The sequence below is a fragment of the Pteropus medius genome, unplaced genomic scaffold (assembly GCF_902729225.1).
Source record: "Pteropus medius unplaced genomic scaffold, Ma_sr-lr_union100, whole genome shotgun sequence".
NCBI classification, from domain to species: Eukaryota; Metazoa; Chordata; class Mammalia; order Chiroptera; family Pteropodidae; genus Pteropus; species Pteropus medius.
The window spans coordinates 1,512,565-1,534,606 of NW_024344374.1; the positions used below are offsets into that span (position 1 = coordinate 1,512,565).

At 35.3% G+C, this 22,042-nt stretch overlaps 1 protein-coding gene across 3 annotated transcripts in view; it reads left to right on the plus strand.

Moving 5' to 3' along the window:
• SLC44A1 (solute carrier family 44 member 1) overlaps nucleotides 1–22,042 on the plus strand; it is a 161,308-nt gene that overhangs the window by 107,717 nt on the left and 31,549 nt on the right. Inside the window, exons 13-16 of one of the 3 annotated variants that reach the window (XM_039870610.1) lie at nucleotides 3,849–3,986; nucleotides 10,220–10,456; nucleotides 12,253–12,333; nucleotides 15,190–17,588. In XM_039870610.1, coding sequence (XP_039726544.1) covers nucleotides 3,849–3,986; nucleotides 10,220–10,456; nucleotides 12,253–12,333; nucleotides 15,190–15,213 — 480 coding nt within the window. In that variant the 3' untranslated portion in view covers nucleotides 15,214–17,588. Of the gene's footprint in view, nucleotides 1–3,848; nucleotides 3,987–10,219; nucleotides 10,457–12,252; nucleotides 13,188–15,189; nucleotides 17,589–22,042 lie in introns of those variants that run through there. The other 2 variants (XM_039870611.1, XM_039870609.1) reach the window with 2 other exon arrangements.

Consider the following 22,042-nt stretch of genomic DNA (forward strand, 5'->3'; position numbering starts at 1 on the left):
GTGAATATGTGGAAGCTGAGCCCTGGGACAGATGACCAAGCAGACAGACCGCCGTTACCTTCATGGCGGTCCTCTCTCTGCCCTGACATATGTCTTCCACATGATCACTGCTTTTTCACTATATCCTGTCACACAGAATGCTACTAGTGACCACTTGGGATAATAGGTATGCTTTTAAAAAGATGCCTGGGTGGTGATCATCTTTTATTTTGCTCTGAGAGTTGAATAGTTTCCGGCCTATGTCCTGCCTGAGCAGATGTTGGGCACAAGCAAAATGGTAATGTGACGCCTCTCTATGGGTGGTTTAGCTCAAGATCAGGTAGGCTGTCTGAGAAGAAGGTGGATGGGTTCTAAAAATCTCAGCTAAGCAGTCTGCAGAAAGCTCAGAGAGCAGTTATTAGGGAAAGCTACAAAGGACTCAGAATTTTTTGAGAACCTTAGCGTGAATCCTTTTTGACTAGGGTTATAGAAGCGGAGAGAAATTTTATTAACCTGCTGTGATCTGTAGCACATTTTTTCTTCCTGAAGAGGTCATCTTGACCTTTGTATATCACATTCAGCTCATTTAACTGCCTTGGGAGTGGGAGAAAGCTTATAAAATATCCACTTACTGTTTTCAGTTAGGTCAAATACAGAGGAGTTGCACAGAACTGTTGGAATATTGCCAAAAAGGCTACATTGCTATGAGCCTATCCTACCCTGGAACTGAGGAGTAGAGAAAAGAAACCATCCTGCTTCCTTCCCCATCTACCAGTAAATAGGGTTCTGCTCTAAAAGTAGATGGAATGGGTGGGGCAAAGTCGGGGGGAGAATAAAGAAGCAGCAGAGAAGGAATAATAATAGTTCTCAAATAAACAGACACTTCGAAAATTCATGAGGGTAACAAAAAAGTTTTTCGAGTTTAGTTTGGAAGTGTTGGGTCTGCTCCTGATGTCAGCTGGTCAGCTGGTCTGATGGACAGTGCAGAGAGATTGGAGGAGTGTGGATCCTCTCTTGCTTTTGCCTCCCCTTTCAAGGAAAGTCATGTTCAAACTGCAAAGGGTCGAACAGCGTAGTTAAGAGAGAGTTGTCTGTCCTTATTGTGGGAGTGAGATTTAAGACAGTACATAATTGATTTAAATGGATTATCTAATAACCTTGATTCTAGACAGTATAATGCTTTTTATACTTCAAGAAGCATCTCATAATATATATAATAAATATGGTAGGACATTTTCCTCGGAAAACCTGTTATTAAATACAGTTTGCCCTCCGTATCTGCATGTTCCATATCCACAGGTCCTGCGTCTTCATATTTAACCAACTGTGGATGGAAAATATCAGGGGTGGGGATGACGGGTGTTATGTTGTTGCTGACGTGTACTATGTAGTTAGACCTGTAATGGTTGTATCTGTACTGAACATGTACAGACTTTTTTTTTCTTGTCATTACTCCATAAACAGTACGGTACAACAATTTACATAGCATTTACATTGTATTAGGTATTATAAGTAATCTAGAGATGATTTAAAAAGTATACAGGAGGATGTGTGTCGGTTATATGCAAATATTTTGCCATTTTATCTAAGGGACTTGAGCATGCTCATATTTGAGTATCATCAGGCATCCTAGACTCAATAGCAAGGGACAGCTATAACTGGTTCATTAGTCTCTTGATCATGTCTTAGAATGGGGGAGTAAATATATTTGGCTTTGTGGGCCATACGTAGGCTCTGTCACATTTGCTCACTTCTGCTCTTGTAGCATCAAAACAGCCATAAACAACATGTAAACAAATGAGCATGGCTATGTTTCAATAAAACTTTATTTACAAAGTAGGCATTGGTGAGATTTGAGCGACAGGCAGTAGTCTGAGAGCTACTGCTCTAGAATAAATTGTTAAATTCTTTTTTTNCTTTTCAGCAGAGTTACTGTCACACAAGATCAAAAGTATGGTTTATTTTGATGTCATTGAGGCATTTGGCAGAATGTTTCAAAGGGAGCCCTTTGGAAGATGGAGAAATGTGGGCCACTGCTGTTAGGTAGTTAACTCTTTGGCACCCGCTATCTTTTAACTGATAAGAGACACTGGCAGATAACAATAAAAGAGAGCAGGCAGGAAATGAATGCTAAAAGGAAAACTTAATGGCATGATTTCTTTAAAATACTATAGATAGTAGATTTTGAGATAAAAAGACCGGTAAACATAATACAATAATATACTCTGATAATAAAGTACCCCAATTTGTATGATGGAATTTCATCTATTAAAATCATTCTGTGTTTCTCAGAGAGCACCATAATTTCCTACTGCTCCATTACTGGAAAAAGTTTATAAACCTCAAGAGAATTTAATCATATAATGGCAAATTAAATTTTTGATGACTCAAACCTCATCTCCATACCAGGTTCCTAATAACTAACAAGCGTACGATTGGAACATTCATAATTTAAAGACTATCTCTCCCAAGCTCAGTGTTTAAAGTTTTATTGGCAACACAATGTAAAGTAAGCCCTTCATGTCCAGCAGTTTTCTAGCAACTTTAACATTTCGGACCCACCAGTAATTTCTTAAGTCAGCAGTAAACCCAAAATTACTCAGAACCAAAAGTTTTAGTCACAAAGTCCATATACTTTCTTTTCCTAAGACTCAGACATATTTGCACATCTTATAGCACTTATTCACATTTCCCCCCAAAATGCCAATGCTATTCTAAAATATAACAGAAAAAGGAAAAAAATCAAAGTCTCTTACTAGTGGGTCAAAGAAGACATGGGGCAACAGAAGCCGGTATAGTTGAATAAAAGTATGTCATCTGGGACTCAGTTGTCAATAAGGGACAGAAAGCCAGCTCAATGACCTGAAAAAAAGAGCATGGGAAGGAAAGGGAAGAGATTTTTAGCAGTTTTTTAGTTTCTGTAACTGAAAAGTCCAGAAGTCTGGTTAGTTCCCAATGATGCAAATATTGTCACCAAGTGCAAGTACCTGGTTCTCTCTGCTCCGACTTCCATGGTATTAGCCTCACCCTCGGTTTCATGCTGTGACCTCCAGCAGCTCCAAATTCTTCCCGTTCTGTTGGCCAAACAGCCATGGCAGTTCATACCCTCATACCTCGCTCTCCAAGCAAATGAGGGAGCTGCTCTGTCAGGAGCACCTATGGATGAGAAAGGAAACTTCTTTTTCCCAGAAGCCTCAGGGAATATTTTTTACTTTAATTGGCTCTGATTAGCTTATATGCCAGTTTCTGAACCAGTCAATGCCCATCCCCACAGCTGAAGGTAGTGTCGACTCTGCTCAGAATCCAAGAGAATGAGGAAAGGCTGTTTTCTTAAATTGAGAGTTTGGGTCCTGCTCCCAGAATGGAGGGGTGTAAAATATTGGGCAACAAATTGCTATCTACTACAAGAGCTGTGAGAAGTGACAGTATGGAAGAAAGTACCAAGGAGAGAGTAGGTATTCCAGGTAAAACAGCACAGCAATCCGATGCCTTTACATATTTGTGTAGCTTTTAAAGCTCACTGAGATGATAATAATGCATCACTGATATTCATGGTGATGAACCTGCGACATAATGTTTAATTTACTAAGGGAAGAAGTTAATCAATATTAGAAAGGTTAATATGTGTTTTAATAAATACCAGTGTTTTTAAAGGACCAGTACTAAGTCAACTGAAAAATTCTTTTTAACAGGTATTTTTTAAATATATATGTTATATTTTCTTATACTTCCTCTTAATATTTACCTCACCAAAACCACTGGTTGAACTATGAAATATTTTTACAAGCTATGCTTAATCGTGCTTGATTTATATCTTAGCAAAGTAAGATTATATTTATTGATGAAAAATGGTTTTCGCTTTTGTCCAGAATGCATACACAGCCACAGCTATCAACAGCACCAACTTCTGCACCTCGGCGAAGGATGCCTTTGTCATTCTCGTGGAGAATGCTCTGCGAGTGGCTGCCATCAACACAGTGGGGGATTTCATGTTATTCCTGGGCAAGGTAAGGCCACGTGTATTACCTGAGACTTATAGTACAATTTTGCATAAATATATTTGCTGTTTAATTTCAAAAACATCTAGCCCACTAAAACACTAAAAATAGCTTAATATATAGAAAGCCCTTAATATGTGTTAGGCACTTTTCTAGGTACTTTGCATGTATTGAGCTCATTTAATCCACATGACAAATTTGTAAAGGAACATCTATTATTATCCTCATTTTATAGATGAGGAAATTGATTTTAACTGCACAGTGATTAGGTAATTTGCCTGTTTCTACTTACATATTTTGAATTGTAAAGAATAAGAAATAGTCTGTAGTAGTTAGGGGTATTGCATCTGGAACTTAACTGCCTGGATTTGAATCCTGGCTCTTTCACTTACTAGCTATGTGACTTGAGTACGCAGGGCACATAACCCTTCTGTGCCTCAGTTTGCTCATTTATAAATTTGAGATAATAATAATGCCAGACCTCTAGAGTTGTAAAGATTGGACTGGTTAATACATGTAGTGTATGGACATTACTCGACACAGTGTACGTTCTTGACTATTAGCTGTCATTGTTAAACTAGAGCCATTGGGGAATGAGACTTAACTGTCCTTAAAAGTGACTAAGAAGAGGTCGTTTATTCTCTATTATTAAAACCTGCAAAACAATAAATAACATCGTAATTTAACTTTATTATATCTATATTTCAAACTATAAAATACTCAGAAAATTTGAGTTAAAAAAAAAAAGACGCTGCCACTATAATCTAATAACTTATTAGTTTTGTATATTTCTTCCCAGTGTTTTTTCATAGGCCTTCGTCATAGCATATATACCTGTTTATTCTGCCTTTTTCACTTCACGTTATATATATTTTTCATATTGCTTTGATAATCTTCATAATTACCCATTGTCATGATGGTTAATGTTCCATCAAATGCTATTCCCAAACATTCTCTTATGCTGAACCCTTAGGTTACTTCAGCCACTGTGTTTTGAAAATGTTTTTGAAAGGAAAAAATATCTGGTGTAAAGAGACATTGATGTGGTTTTAGGTTCTTAAGCTCTGTCATTTAAAAGGAATTCTAAAACTGTACAAATAGTCATTTTAAAATTCTGTAGTTACACTTACATTATGACTGCTGGATTTGTTCTTGTCATTTGTTTTTACAATAAGAGGTTTTTTTTATAGTAAAGATTGAATGAGTTAATCCATGTGTTAAAGACTGAATATAATGTCTGACACTTATTAACTATTACTGTTATTTACGTGCTATATGACAAATTGTGGAAGGCTTCAGATTTTTTGTTTATTTTTTACATATTTATAATTTATCCCTACTGTTAAGAAAGATATGAAACAATTTAAAATGAAAACATATGTATACAGAGCAATTAAAATAAAAGGGAAAGAAGCCATATGGAGTAATGATGGAGAAAATTACACTAAGTAGCAACCTTTGATCTTGATAGTGATTTTAGCAAACTCTGATGGAGACATTGCTGGGTGTCAGGTCCCGAGGGAATTGCTCTATGTGAAGTGTTATATTTGGCCTCCCCTGTAAGGTGAGCTATTACTATCATCTTTATTTTATAGAAGAGGAAACTCAAGTTTAGAGAACTAGGTATGTTGCCCAAATTTAGAGAACTAGAATGTGGCAGAGCTGGAGTTCAGACTCAGGTCTGAGCTTCTAAGTTTTTAATCACTATGTGCTATAATTGCTTCAACTGACAAATTTGCCCTCGGACCATTTGTAAAAAGTCTTTTGATTCAGTAATCCTGATGATGCTAAACTACTGCTAAGATAGTTCTAAATACAGAAAAATACAGCATTATTTTTAATAGTGATCAGCTGTAAACAGTCTACTGCCTAACCATAGAGAAATAGTTGGAAATAGTAGTCAAGAGACTATTATTCACCTATTAAATAGTGTTTTTTATTGAGTTTATAATATGATAATACATATAATATAATAAGTGAAAAAGCTGAGTAAAACTGCTGGACTATCACCATACTGTTTTAAAATGTTCATAAGAAAATGAAAATATCTTAAAATGTTAATAATGATTGTCTTTCAATATTGAAAATATGAATGATTCTAAACCCCTTCCCCTACTGTACCATAGTAAGATGAAGTTCTGTATATTAAGTATGCATTCCTTTTATAATGGAAAAATATATAGGTGATAAAATACAATGTTTTAAAATTGGCTTCGAGTTTTTCAGCAGCCTAGTTCAAGATTTTTCTTTAGTTTTATCGTAACTTTTTATTCATTCAACAGATATTTATATCATGCCTTAGAAATGGTCTAGGGGCTATTCTGGGTATTGGTTATATAAACAATTGTTGTATCATTTATTTAACCAAGCCCCTGGATTTTTTTCACAGTTAAATTGTTCGCTTTTTTTTTTACTAACACAAAGTATGCTACAGTGAAACCTTTGTATACAAATCTTTGTCCACATCAATACTTATTTCCTGAGGCCAGAATCCTAGAAGTAGAGTTAATGAATCAGAGTACATAATAGGCTTCTTGATATGAGTTGCCAAAGTGCTTTCCAGAAAGATACAATTTTGAATAAAATTATAATATTGTTTTAAAAATGACTTTTAAAACCATGGAAAATAAACATTTTTTAAAATAAAGAAATCTAAAGAGGAGAAAAATCTTCTGGGTTTCTAACATACTGAAATAAGTTCTTTAGTTTTCCTTTATAAAAAATACAGTTCTGATCACAGAACACAGTAAATAATTTGAGAAGAGTTTCTCTCATTAAAATTAAGTGGCTGCTAATGTGCAGAAATAATTTCTGATTAGGTAGTTCAGCTAAACATATCATAATAAACATTATAAAAGACAATGTCAGGAAAAAACTATTGATACACACCACAACTTGGATGAGTCTTGAGGGAATTATACTGAGTGAAAAATGCTAATCCTAGAAGATTAAATACTGTATGATGCCATTTATATAAAACATTCTTGAAATTAAACATTATAGCAATGGAGAACAGAATTGTGGTCACCCAGTTAGCGATGGGGTTGGAGACAATAGGGGTAGCTATGAAAGGTTAACGTGAAGGCTCCTCGTGATGATGGAAATGTTCTGTATCTCGACTGTTTTCATATCGATGTCCTGGTTGTGATATTATTCTATAGTTTTACAAGGTGTTGTCCTTGAAGGCAGCTAGATAAAGCGTTCATGGAATAATTCTATGTTATTTCTCACAACTGCATGCAAATTTGTAATTACCTCAAATTTTATAATTTAGTTTTTAAAATTCTGAATTTAAAAAGAGCACATAAGACAATGTCATGGATTCCATTTCTATGGGGCCTTAGTGGTTTCACAGAATGGAATATCATGTTGGGAAGGGGCCTTAGCTCCTCTGGGTTAGTGGCTTGTGACTTGTGACCACTAGTCAATAAGGCCCTCAAAGGTAAGAATAGAGATTTGCAAGCTGTTTAAACATTTTTAAGTCTAATAGATGTTGCACATTTACCCCAATAAAGCTCTACAAAAAAATCCCTAATCCCAAGTTTCTTTGCTTCTGTATGAAATTATTTTACCTCTATTTGATAATACTTTTTCTAACACTAATGTGTTCTAGTTGATAATTTATTTGGCTTTGAATTAATAAAAGAGAATATGAATTATTACTTGTAAATGCTATTTTATTGGAAAAATCTTTCAAAACATGAGTTCCATGGGGAAAAAGCATCATAAATGCAAGATTCATAGTGGAAAAAAGTAAAGAAACTAAGATTGCCAGGCACTGTGTTAATGCTTTTAGAGTGCTAATTTTTAACAATTATGGGATGTATGTACTATTAAGTCTTTTAAAGATGGAAAAAAGACTCAGAAAGGGTAAATGAACTTGCTTAGAGTCACACAGCTAAGAAGTACTAATTCTGTGATTCAAAGCTACATCTTTCTGACTCTAAAACGAGCATCCTTTCCTTCTTCCTCTCACATCCCACCATGTGTATGAATCTCTCTAGTGTATCACTAATAATTTATCCTCTAGAACAAGTGTCTAAACTTTTAAAATCATGCATCTTATTACAAAAAATTTTTTGCACACTTCCTAATATATTTACATTTATTTATTAATGATATATGTGTAGCTTTTACTAACACACGCATTATAAAGCATACTATAAAAGAAATTTTAAATACATGAAAAATACAAGTAGAGGTCCCAGGTGGTTCTCTTGAACACTCCTTTGGGTCTGTGTACTCTAACATGGAGATTGATACTTCTCATAGGCTGTGAACTGTGTCAGAATCACCTGGGACACTTTTAAAATGAATATTGCTGGGCTTCATCTTAGATCCAACCATCAGACTCTCTGGGGGTAGGGCCCAGGCATCCACATTGTTCACAGACTCCCCTAGTGAGTGATTCATAGAGAGCCTCTAATAGTTTAAGAACCATTGATGTGTTCTCTGCTTGAATAAATGCATGACACCCTTTCAATATATTTGGGAGTAATTATTACATGTCTTTGACTTTTTTTAGCTAAACATTACTAGGTCTTGAAGATGTTTCTCACGTGACATTAGCCAACCTTCCACCTCAGCAGCTTTTGTCTCAACATCTAGTTTGCTTGAGCCACATCTTCTACCTGTATTTAACTTTAACATTCCAAATGTGGTTTAACTTTTTAGTGGCGTGGTGAGAGCACAGAGAACCTCAGTCTTCCCATAGGGTGGATGTAAAAAATTTGAAGGCGAGTCCAAGAAATAACTCATTCTAAGACTGAAACTAAAAGAGTGAAAGAAAAATGGATGTGATTAGCTATCTGTGGAAATCACCTCAGAAAAGGCACTGTAAGAGAAAATTCATAAGAGTTGGCCATTCAAAATGGTTGCAGGGAGGGTCTTTGAAATCTCAGGCAGACCCAGATTTGCTCCCTAAAATGATCTGAAAGAAGGATCAATTTACAGCTTAACCAGTGTATCATCTGATGCATTATAACTTCTGGTAAGGGTAATAGTGAATGAGAGATGCTTTGGTGTTGATAAATAGTAGAGAAGAGACAAGAAGAATTCTCAGTCTGACTGTCCCTCAACACTGGAGAGGAAAAGGCTGCTCTGAGGACTCTTTTTTTCTTTGTTATTTAAAGCTTGATGCTAGGCCAAGTAAAGGGCTGGGCAAGAGTGTGTCTAGGATTCAATATAACCTATTACTGCTTTGCATCAGTATTCGAGTATTTGCTGATTTTACCTGGAATGAGCACTGGAGTTATCATGATAAGACCATTATTTGAGTGGTATCTGCTCTTCTACTGTGTGACCTTGGGTAGGTTGGCTAGCATGTTTCCCATATATAAAATGACAATAATAATGTTTGCCATAAACCATTCATGGGGTTATTGAAAAGCTGAAATAGACTGTATTAAAAGAACCACAAAACATGTAAAGTGCTACTTATGAGGTGATGAAGCATCAGAGTAGGTGGTTCTTGATAATAATCATATTGGCTATTTCTTTTATTCTTATAGCATGGATGTTTTGGGCAACTTTTTTCCTCACAGATAGTCCAAGTATAAACTTCATGGCAAATCCTATTAGATTTGCCACATAATCTATGTAAAATAAAATGCAAAATATAAAGTTCTTAGATATGTTTGTTGTAGCATTATTTATATCTGAAAACAATATAAGTCTCTAAGTATAGGAGAATGATTAACTAAATTTTAAATCACCCATAAGATGAAATTATGTAGCTGAATAAGTGTTTATAAAACATTTATAATGATACTATAAATATTAATGAAGAGCTTTTAATGATTTGTTTATATAATACTAATTTATAAATGTAAAAATGCTTAGAAAAATACATAGCAATATCCTGAAATTTCAGTTTTTTTCTGAGTGCTGAGTATAACTTTTTTTTCTAAAATATGTGTACATTTATCTTAAAAAGTGGCACAGGTGCTATAAAGGGAAGCTTTAGGGAACAAGCATAACAGCTGGAAAACTTGATTATTTTTAATGTCAACAGGAATGATTTTTAATTTCTATTATATGATATACATGTGTAACTGTGTGTATATGGTATATATGGATTATACTTTCTAATCTGAGATGGAATAGGCTCAATGCAGCCATCGTTTATAAATAGTAGAGAGAATTTTAAGTCTGTAAAAGATGAAGAAAGTCTGCAAAAGATGAAGGAGTCGTGGTTTCCTGTAGTAGGGTATTATATGTGGTCTTTGTTCTCTCTGCTTCAGGTGCTGATAGTCTGCAGCACAGGCCTGGCTGGGATTATGCTGCTCAACTACCAGCAAGATTACACAGTATGGGTGCTGCCTCTGATCATCGTCTGCCTCTTTGCTTTCCTAGTCGCTCATTGCTTCCTGTCCATTTATGAAATGGTAGTGGATGTATTATTCTTGTGTTTTGCTATTGACACAAAATACAATGATGGGAGCCCTGGCAGAGAATTCTATATGGATAAAGTACTGATGGTAAGTATTTCAAATGCCTTCTACTGCTTTAGGGGTAAAAATACGAATAAAAATATTTTGCAAAAACATTCTCTATATTTAATTCTCATATATGCAACTGAGTAATTCAGAATTAAACCTGTAACACTTATGAGTGAGCTTAGTCTTGGGAAATCAAGGAAAAAGTCCCCCCTTGGCGTGGACGAAACCATATATCCTGAGTTCACTGTTCCATACTGCTGCCCCGCCCCCTCCGAGTTAGACAGGTTTGAATTGACTTTTTAAACCCTACTTTTAGCCCTTGAATTGGAACATTGGACCATTGATGTTCTAAGTGCACTTTTCTGAAGTAGGGCTCACAGATAAAAGTCTTTTTCCCAGGTTGTGGTACCTACCTGTATTTCTCCATCCACCACCTTTCCAAATACCATTGCTTTTAACCCCATTAAACTCATTATCTTAAGTATGCTAAGCCAAATTAAAAGCATTTTTGTAATGAGTATAGATTAACAGATCCGTGAGTGGTAGATTATATTGTTTTATATTAGTCAAGATGTGAACCTTTACACAGATATTTTATTCAGATTCTTTAGAGTTACGCAGCTTCTGCAGCTTCCCTATATTAGAACCTCAAAACTTTTTAAAATTTAGAAACTATATTAAAATAGTTTAGATACTATTACATCAATGTCAAATGCTTCAAATTAAACATGCTTTTTGATAATAGTATTTGGCTATTCAGCTATGAAATATTCCTATCTTAAGAATGGATAATATTGAATACTAAACATTACACATTGGAATAACAAGTTATCTTCCAGAAGCATGGATTTATTTTAAATGTATTTAAATTAAATTTATTTATTTAAAATAAATGTGTTAATTCATAAGCTAGATCCTTATTTTTTTAATTGCTAAAATACCAAATGATTTAACCGACCTATTTGATACTGATTATGTCTTTGACTAAGTACACCATCAACAAAATTTTGGACATTTTCATAATGTCTAAATTATAATTCTAATTGATTGTTTTCATAATGGAATTTGGTCTATATGCTTTGCATCTCTTTTGTAGTTAAGACATTTAGAAGATTTTTTGTATTTTTAGCCACTGATCAAAAACAAAGTAAAAACACAATTTTTCTCCTTTTAGTTTTCTCTGTAAGAATCATGAGGATATTTAATGAAGAACTGCTCCATAAACTTTGACAGGATGGAAATGTTTCCTTAGGGGCACAATCCTATCTTAACTACTTCTGACCACAGGTTATGGTTGTTACTTCCTATCTTCCTGCTTTATGGAGTAATTTTAAATCCAGATAGATTTGTTTTTTAAAGTATCTTATTTATGGTTTGGTAAAATCAGTATTCTGTGCTTAGTAGTATCAATGCTTTCTTTCACCTTCTAGAGTTATTTTTAAAAGGAGGATTATGGAGTAAAATGTTTTTGTTCCATTTACTATGGTACAGAAAAAGCAAAACAACAAATAAAACAATATTCTAAGTATGGGAAAACAGTCTTTTTAAAAAAAGTCAGGTATTTTCTCTTTTGGATAGAACTTACATTATCTCCTAGCATTATCCTGAGTGAGATGGTCACCGTGAACGGATGGAAAAAGGATTTCATATCAACAGATTGTAGTCTATTCCCACAAATTTAGCAGCTCACATGTGTGATACTACATATTTATTGCTGTGGTCTTAGGCCATCCATTTGCCAGTATTGAGTAAAAACTGAAAATGTTCTTTAGAATTCACCTACCCAAAATCTGAAAGGACCTAAGAATTGATGCCATTTGGTCCATATTTTGCAGGAGTTTGTGGAAAACAGTAGGAAAGCAATGAAAGAAGCTGGTAAGGGCGGCGTTGCTGATGCCAGAGAGCTAAAACCGATGGTAGGTGGAGATGAGGAGGCAGCTGCCCTCCAAGAATTTCACTTTCACTTCCTCTCTCTCTCTGTCTTCACTGACTGCACTTCTTCAGGAGAAGCTTTTGTTATCTGTATCACGCAGGACATACTGCTCTTTCTGTTTGTGTGTTTACCTATCACTTGGATGGCAGAATTCTTGTCACAACTGAGACCACCTCCTGTAAAAGTAAGCTGAAAGGAACAGCATTGTCACAATGAAGAGTGGTCATGGCGGGATAGAGGATATTATTGTCCTTTAAGGTGAAATTGCTGTTTCTGTTTTTTTTGTTTTTAAATGTCAGTGTTTAGTTTTCATTGAACTGAACATTTGGTCATACACTTGAACTGACAGTTTGATTTTTATTTTTTTTGAAGGTGATAATAGCAATTCCTTTCAACTTGCTAGAATCCATATTTCTCATTTTTTAAATATTGGTTTACTTATGTTGCTGTCTTTTCCCCTTTGCTGACTTTTTTTTTTCTGTTGCCTGGATTGTACTTTCTTTGTTTCTTACGCTATTTTTCAGTAGCAAACAAGTCTATTTCCATCGGCACTCATATTCCACACTTGATAAGACAATCTGGTCTTCTCAAAGCTCAGCTTAACTGTGAGAAAGATAAATTATCTCTGGTCAGTGATACATACATTCTGTTTTCATTTGGGAGAAAAAAAAACCTTAAAGTTAATCAGTGTAAGAGAATCCTGAGCTGCTTTTTTCATAGACGTTCTCACTGCTGCATAACAACAGATGTCTCTAGCATATCTTGGTCTAATTACTGCTTATTTTACAAATGTATTGTTCTTAAATAGCATGGGTATTTCAAAATATAATATAATTGCCTACATCCTTTAACAGTTAATTTTAAATAATGTGCCTTCTGATCACATATAATGTCTGAAAGTGCAAAGACTTTTTTTCTTCTTTATGTTTTATGTAGTTTTCCAACTTAAGAAATAGACAGTATAAAACAAGCCCATTTAAGTATGTAAAAGTAAAGGAAATGGGTTCATTTAAGGGGAGTGAGGAGGCCACATGTATATGCAAAATAATTTTATATTCAACCTAAATTAAAGTCTTAGCAGAATGTTTAGATATGAACTCTTTTCTCCGCAATCCCTTCCACTGCCTATTTTGATGTTGCTCTTAATAGCATTGATGATTATAAAGCAAAATTTCAGTGCTTAGATTCCCAAGGCACAGATCACTCTAATTATAAGTAAAAGGATGTGGAATGGTCATATAGCTCTTAGTTTTAAATGCATTAGCCAGAACTGGATTGAGTGGGCAAGGGGCACCAATCAGCAGTCTCTCCGGTCAAGTCCCTTGCCTTTCTACACCTTTTTTCTGTACCCCTCTTACTTCCTGTAGGCAGCGGGGGGACTGCAGTGAAGAATCTGCCAATGCTATGGTGGCAAGACTTCTTTCTTGCCACCGCTTGGTTGTCCTAATTGTTTAGCAAATAAGGTTCCAAGCCTGATTTACAAAAGATATATAAAATCTTAAAATGCGAAACATCTTTTCCCCACCTTTGTCTTTCCAGTGGTTGAAGCTTCCATTAAATTATTCTGCAGCGATAAGCATTAAAGAAAAGGAGAACTGTTTGGAGGTTTAGGACTAGTTTGACCATGAATGGGCATATATTTCTGTAGATGGACAGTGGTAGACCAGAATGCCTAAACCTCCAATTAATAATTAATAATACTAGGAAAATTGCCTAGGTAAGTGGCATTCTCCCAGAAGCCACAAATTTAGAAAGATTTTTTTCTCCCTAATATTGCTTTCAGTTTTGAATTAATGTCCCTTAACTTAAACAATACATTAAAATCTTCATTCAGTTTTTGCTTTTATTTTTTGTCGTTCATCAGTTCATCGCTTGTAGATGAATAGCAAAATCCTCTGCTTTATCCCAAAATACATCTCTTATGTGCCTTGTTCTTCTGATGCTTTGGACTTTGTAACATTTAGTCCCTAAGAATGATGATTTAAGTGGTTAAAAAACTCATCAGGAGAGAAATGTGAAATGTTGCTCATAAGGAAGTTAAATTACCTCTAATTCTCATCTCTTTTCCCCAGTGTGCATGGTAAGAGTTGGCCTCCTACTACCGCCACCATCTTGTATGTGTCCCTAAAGAATTATCTGAGAATTTAGGATTGCTTCTTTGTATTTGCTTGCTTTAATTCACGTGGTATTCCCTTAGATGTAAATTCTGTGAAAGAGTGTCAGACCTATTTTGCCATATCTGTAGAAACACTGCTGTTTGAGTTCCCAGTCTGTCTTCCTCCATAATGGGATATTTTAATTTAGGGTTTATTTTTAGCCTATAAAATAATGTTCAGGAAAATGAGGTTTTAAATTTCCGTTTTGACAGGGGGATCATTGAGCTATATATAAGTACTCCCAGTTTTCCTCTTGGACTTCTTTTTTGAGAGAACCTATTAGTTAAAGAAACTTCGAAGGTTTGGGAGGTCGTTCTCTAAGTCTTTGAACATGATTTTAGAAAAATTGACCACATGTGCTATAGAGGTTTAAGAAAGAGGCATTCTGGCCATCTGCTTGTACAGGCAAGAATTTACAGAGGAAAGGTTGGAAAAAACCCGGGCGCTAAAGCAGTATAGGCCAAAGGAGTATTCTCTACATATCTCAAAGATTATGCAGAAGGCATTGTGACCTTCAACATTCATACATATTTCAGCCCCTGGAATATAGGTTCAGGGGAGAAGGATTCTAAGTCTGTTGTTTTGTTGCTATTTGCGGCCATTTTTGTATTTGTAACATCACTCATAATCTCCTTTTAATGGTAATTGTCTAAGATTATACTTTGTATGGCTTTGTTTTCTAGGCTTCGGGAGCAAGTTCTGCTTGAAACTAGCCGACCGTTATGGAACCCATTGACATTCCAAAACAATATATACACATGACTGTGTGTTTGTGTGTGTGGGTGTGTGTATATACTTATATGTATGTGTGTATATATATGTATATGTATATACACACACACACAAAATCAGCCAAAATCAGAGAAAAGGAACAGGGATTTAATACCTTTTTTATGCTTATTTTTGTCAAACATGTACTCCTTTCATACGGGTGGCTTTTACAAGGCAACTGCCGTCATTTAATGTTTTCAACTGTAATTGTCTTAATGGAAATGTTAAGATTCATATCTGATTAACATTTTTAATAACTTAGAGGAGATTTTTAACTTTAGTTATTTAAATTAGATAAAATTATTGTACCGAATTCTCTGTCTAAAGTTTATTCAGGGGTGATTTCCCTGAGGTGTGCATAAAATCAAGATCTTATTTTACTGATGCATAAGTCCTAGTGGGATGAGACTAGGCATATGCTTTCAGATAAATAAGGAATTACTCCAATCAGTTTTCCCCCAATCAAAGAAGCCATGTCATTTTACTTTTAGAAACATGCAAGTGGGTCCAATATGGGAATTTTCATAATCGCTCATGCATTTGTCAGCCAACATTAAAAAGTAAGCAACTCCTCAGGTATTTGTAGTTTACCCTAATGCTTCTATAAGAGAGTAGGTGAAAAAGAAAAGAGTAGATAATCTTTATTATGCAAACTTTTTTCTTATGGTTTGTCTTTCTTCTATTTTTTTACTTTAGTAGCATCCTTCACACGTTTGTGTGTCTGATTCTAAAGGAAGCTGGAGCACCCAGTAAGTTTAGCCTTTAAGTTTCTGTGTATTGATTTGTAGATTAAGTAATGCTTGGAAGAATAAAAAAGGGAAAGAAACATAGAACAAAAGCATTGAAATTCTCAGTGCTTGGGCTTCTGCTTCAGAAGAACTTAAGTGGTTTAGGGCTAAATAGCCATTTTATTCAATGCTTGCTATAAAATCTGAAAACATACTAGCAGGTGCTCCTCTCCTTGGTACTTCATGAGATATCCAGAATTCTACAATATTTAACTGAAGAATTGGTTCATGTTTTGATCCTCAAGTGTTGAACGTTTGTTTGTTTGTTCGTTTGGGGATGGGTTATGGGATTTTGCTTTTTTTATTCCTGAAGCTTACCAGATATGAATGGCTAATATTCCATTGTTCTGCTTATTGTAATGGTGAATGCTTTAAGAAAAAAAGTGTAATTTGCTAAGAATAATTCATGATCTGTTTATGCGATAACTCCTTTTTGTTACAATTTTTTTAAAAAAAGCTATTTTTGTTAATGTAAAGTAAATATTTCAGAGCAAATTTTTTAAACTTATTGCACTAAATACAGGCTCTGTACAAAAAAAAAAAAAAAAAAAAGCCTCAGCATTTTATCATTCCATGGAAGGAGAATCTTTTGAAAGAAAGCATTGCCTCCTACCAGAATTAGACAGTGAATTAGACCGGTATTATGGAAATGCATACAATTAATGTCACTAGGGCTTAATAAGCAGCTGTTTGCTAATGCGCTTCCTTTCAAAGAGTTGGACCTTAAATTGCTGCAAAAGGTAAATTGTATTTTTTTTTTAAATATCCATGTTCTTTAACTAGGCTAAAATTTGCTAAATGCCTTGGTTTCTTTTCAAAGCTCATGTAATATTTCTGATTTTTCAGAATATTTGCAATGAGAGTCTGAATTTTTTTTTTTTTTTTTTACAAAAAAACACACAATTTAAGAGCTCATGTCTTGGCAAGATCTGGGAAACCAACGTTATGAGAGTAGCTATTCTGAAACAATAATTCTCCAGAAGTTAACATCTAACATCACCAAACAGTGTATCATTGTACTCTTTTATATCATTTGAAAGGAATTAATATAATTATGTAACTAACAATTATCCAAATAGGTGAGAGAGCAAATCATCTAAGAAAATTCAGAATACCTTCTGTTTCATAGCCACTCCGATTCTGGACATTAAGAAACATTGAGAACTAAATTTAGGATTGGCAAAAATCTGGAAGATGGTTATCAAAACAGAAGACATACCAGGAGCTAGCTATTTTAGGAGGTGTCCCTCCAAAGTGACCTGATGGAAGTCTTGAATTTGGAACTTAGGTTCTGCTCACTTGGACATCCCAACGTCATGGACACTTGCTGCTCCCTGTTCCGTATGCTCGTAATCTCAACTATTTGGAAGCCACCAGGAATGCTTTCTAATTCTCATTTGCAACTAGAACTGTAATCAGAAAGAAATTTTGTATTTTTGTATAACTTGATTGTGTGCCATTTTATATAACAGGTCCTGTTTTACAAATAAATTTTGTTTTACTAACATTGTGTTTAGAAACTATGATCTATGTGTAACCATGTCATTTGAGTTCCAAATTAATTGCCATGCTGTTTTCCTGAAGTAAATTTGTGTGCCATAAAGGTTCATATGTGCAAATATACATATGTATTACATAGGCACACACGAAGATATTTGATATATAGAATATCACTCATGAGCTTCATTCCTTGATTCATTTTATAAATCCTCACAAAACCCTCACAGAGGGGTTTTTTTTAGCAATATTTAAATGTTTCGAGGTTATGTTTGGATGTTCCTGCTGCCTCTTTCATCCATTGCAAGTCATTCTTCAGCTAGCTATGGGCTGCCTTACTGCTATTCGCTCTCTGCCTCCATCTTCTGCCCAAGTGAGAAGAATAGATGAAAAACAAAAATTACGTGAAATGGGGTTACCTGAATAATTTTATAAACCATTGACTCTGTGTTTTGGTTTTTGTCTTTTTCTGTGATGGACCTTCAGAATTGCATTCAGGACTCATATCTCCAGTTACAGTTAGGCTCCTCTATTATAAATGGTGATTACAGTGATCAGAGTGTCATTCTGGTTTTTGCCATTAGATAATTAAGGCTCTGGTGCATGGTTTCAACTTTCTAGGCTCCTGCCTCAAGAGTAAGCTCTGCTATAGTATAGCATGGACAGGAAAAGTTTATATTTCCATATAAATTTAAGAGACCCGTCTTCTATGGGAGCCTTACCAGTGCTTTAGGTTAACATTAGGAATTTAGTGCATTGAGATTGTACAGTCCTTGCATGGATGAGCAGAGCTCAAAGCAGGTTTTTCCTTTAAACCATTTCATGCAATGTTTAATGTTTAGGATTAAAGCTTTTATCCTATCCTATAGCATAATTAAATCCTAAATTACTGTAGTTTAAATAGCTAACTGTGTTTTGGTCCTCAAACTTTTTCCATAATGGTTGAGGAGGAGGCGGCACTCACTGAGTCTATTTTAAAATTATGCTGGAAATAAGTTTTTCCTTTGTAGTGATGCTCTCTTTTTCTTTTTTCAGCGAAGGGCATTAAGCTGCCAGTTCCCAACACCACTGACCTTGGTATCTCCCAGGAGCTCCCTTGCCTCCCCAGGCAGTTACAGGATTTCATCCCAATAGGGAATAGTGAGGGGATGACCCCTTCCTTTATCTTGGTCCTGAGCTGCTTTAAATCAGAGTAATGCTTCTCCCACACCCTTTCTCAGAAAAGCTAACGGAACTGTAGGCACCAAATATTTGTGAGGCTATATCATTGCCCCGGAGGCTTCGACCATTTCCAACAGGCAGCACTATTAGCTAATCAAGGCTATTTCAAGAGGTCCCTGCCCCGCTGAGCTGCACCATAGAATTCCGGGATCAGTTCCAAAACCAGAGTTGCCAGTTATGAGGACCTGAACATTTTATTTTATTGTTGGTCAGTAACCTTCTCGTTTGAATTTTAGGAGTTTCCAATATAGCTTCTGAGAAGTTTCCTTCAGAAAGGTCTTTAAGCTTTCACCTTTCAATAAGTAAGTTCTCAACTGCTTTTTTACTGCTACTTAAAAAAATAAAAAATCCTGAGTCTGGAGGCTTATTAGTGTACCTGCCACAGTTAATTTCTGTATTCTTCTCATATATTCCATCTGACAGATAGGAGTGCACTATAATGGCTTGTCTGGAGCTGTTAAGATGTGGTCTGTTATTCATAGACCACAACATTATTCATATTGGAAAATTGTGGGTTTGTAAGTAAATGCATAAAGCAGAGATTTGTGTATTATACATTCCCAGCATAGAATGCCTTTTGCTTTAAATGCATATTCATGTATCTTTGTGTACATGATGCATGTTAGCCCTTTTGAAAAGAAGGCACTGTTCAGATACACTGGCTGCTTTTGGAAATAGCTCATCTTTGTCTAAGGGCATTAGCCCAACTTCTGGACCAGGAAAAAATCTAAAGCTAGCAAACTAAAAACAAAACAAAAATCTAAACAGGTTGTATACACTTATAAATTTTAAATAGCACACTTTTCTCCATTCAGATTTCATAAATTTGAGCCAAATTCTTATTCTCCAAGTTTTAAGAGGAAACTTTTAATCCAAGATTTAAATCTTTGAAACTATCTTTCTTATAAAAAACTTCAATACAGAGTTTTTAAATGTGAGACTGTCTGTGGAAAACCTTTTTTTTTCTGTAGAAACACTACAGTACTCTTTCTTCTTCCTCATCTCTTTGATTTTTATTTGTGTAAAATAGACAAATGTTGCTCCTTTTAAAATGTTGCATGAATAATGATCACTTTTGTAAATTACATGGACAGAATTTAAGTTTGTTATTTTCTGAAGGAAATTATGAGTAAATTTATAGGAAAGATATGAAATTGTTAGGAACCCAAATCTTAGGCTATTTTTATTGAGTTTTTGATACTCAGTTTTACAACTTAAATGATTTCCTGAGGAATAAATACTCCAGACTAGGAGTTCAGAATAGTAAAGCTTTCAGGTTACTCATAGTCTAGTCAAGATCTAGCTGAACACGAAAATATTGTAATGCCCATATGTTTCAGAAAAATTTTATTTTTATTTGCTAAAACCTGAATTTAATATTTGATATTCTAAAACCTGAATTTAATATTTGATATTAATCTTTTGAGGGCACATAGGCCCCTTTTAAGAAGCTTATGAAAGCAACGAACTATCTTTCTCTCAAATGCAGATAGCCCGTCTATGACCATTTAAAATGCTAATAAGAATTTCAGGGCCCTCATACTGCCAGCCCCCACCCCATTAGCCCCTCAGGGCCCAATGAACACAAGTCCAGGCTGCTCTAAAGTTGATTTGAAAATATGTTTTAAAACGAGGTAGCAATGAAGCCTCCACTGAAGATACTTTACAGATGGTACTTACTGACATCTGACCTAGCATCGTTTTTACAACTTCGACCTTAATTTAGTACGAGCTTTGGAAATAGAAACCACACTAATCTGAATGAATAACAAAATGGTCAATAACTGCATCTTCAAGACAGTAAAAGTGCTTTACTTGGAGGTGTGAGGGTGTATGTGTCTGGGGGAAAGGTGGATTTGGGGCAAGGTACCAAATTGTTTGCAGCAGACAAGAAAATCCAAAAAGAAATGACTAAGGAATCCTTGTAATTTTCCGTGTACCAAAATACTTGGTATTTTTTAATCATAGCTCAGATATGACATATGTGGCATAGTATTATCAGTAGATTGCTGTCTAAAAATATATCAGTCCACAGGACTGAGAACAGTTGATGATGATAAATTAGCAAACACAGTTGACAAAAAAGTTTTAGTGGAAAGTAGGAGGAGCAGATGCTGGGGGGAGAAACTCAAAAGTTGTTTTTCTCTCTATGTAAACCAAGGAGGTGTTTCCTGTCACCACTAGAGCAGCCTTGGACCACTGCCAGTGGGACTGTGCCTCCACTCCCCACATCCACCCCCTCTTCTTTCTTTAGGGAGCATGTGGATTTCTTTACCTTACTTTTAGGTAAAGGTGCCACATTTACATGGAGGGCCCTCGGGGCCCCAGAAAAAACTAGCAGCGAGTTTTAAAGGAGTTCAAGTTCTTTTAAGAATTGATTCCAGTGGGTCATGGCTTATGGCCAGACATCAAACCATTGCCTTCACTTTCAAGCTGAAGAAAGCAGAGGAAATCCCATAACTAGCTGGTGAAGAAAGGAGAAAAATCAGGTCCTTACCCCTTCCCCTACTCCTAGAAGAATTTTAATAAATCATCCATGGGTGGAAATTTCCATATCAGGTAGAAAAGAGCCTGAGTCCAGTGTAAAATCTACATTTGATATGTCCTTTTGTCAGAGAAGTGAATGACTTAAAGAGAATGGCCTCTCCTTTGCATATGATTCTAATCCTCCCATCCCACCAGCTAAGAAATTAGTTCATTATAGTTATTTTTTGAGGAATAAACGAGCACAGGACTGGAATGAAGCTTCTGTCAGCATCCTGCAGACCACTCTACCTGCCACAGGAATGAGACAATAAGGCAGCTTTGGGGCCTGATGATTTGAGACACATTATTAAGTAAAATTTCCCCATCCTCTGAGTTCCCAGTGGTCTGCTCGAAATTTCTTTTTGGTCCCTCTTGTTTTAGCTAGTTTTGATTTTCAAAGACATCACGTGGGGATAAGTTACTTTTCTTCCACTATGTTGCCTTAGTGCTATTCGATTATGTTCTGTTGTAGAGGGTTTCTGATTTCTTCCCTCCTATAAAAGAGTACTGAGAGCTCCATAATGAAAAGAAGTTTCAATTATACTGTTTCAGAATATTCTTGACCACTGAGTGCACTTCAAATAGGTCTTGTACCCAATGAAGTTTGGTGGACTGTTAGCTGATTTGATTGTAGGGAGGAAAAACTTGACAATGAACAAACAACAAGCTGGGGAGAAAAGTGTGAGAGGCACCTGACAAAGTGATAGGAGCTCTGGAAAAACAACCAAAGACA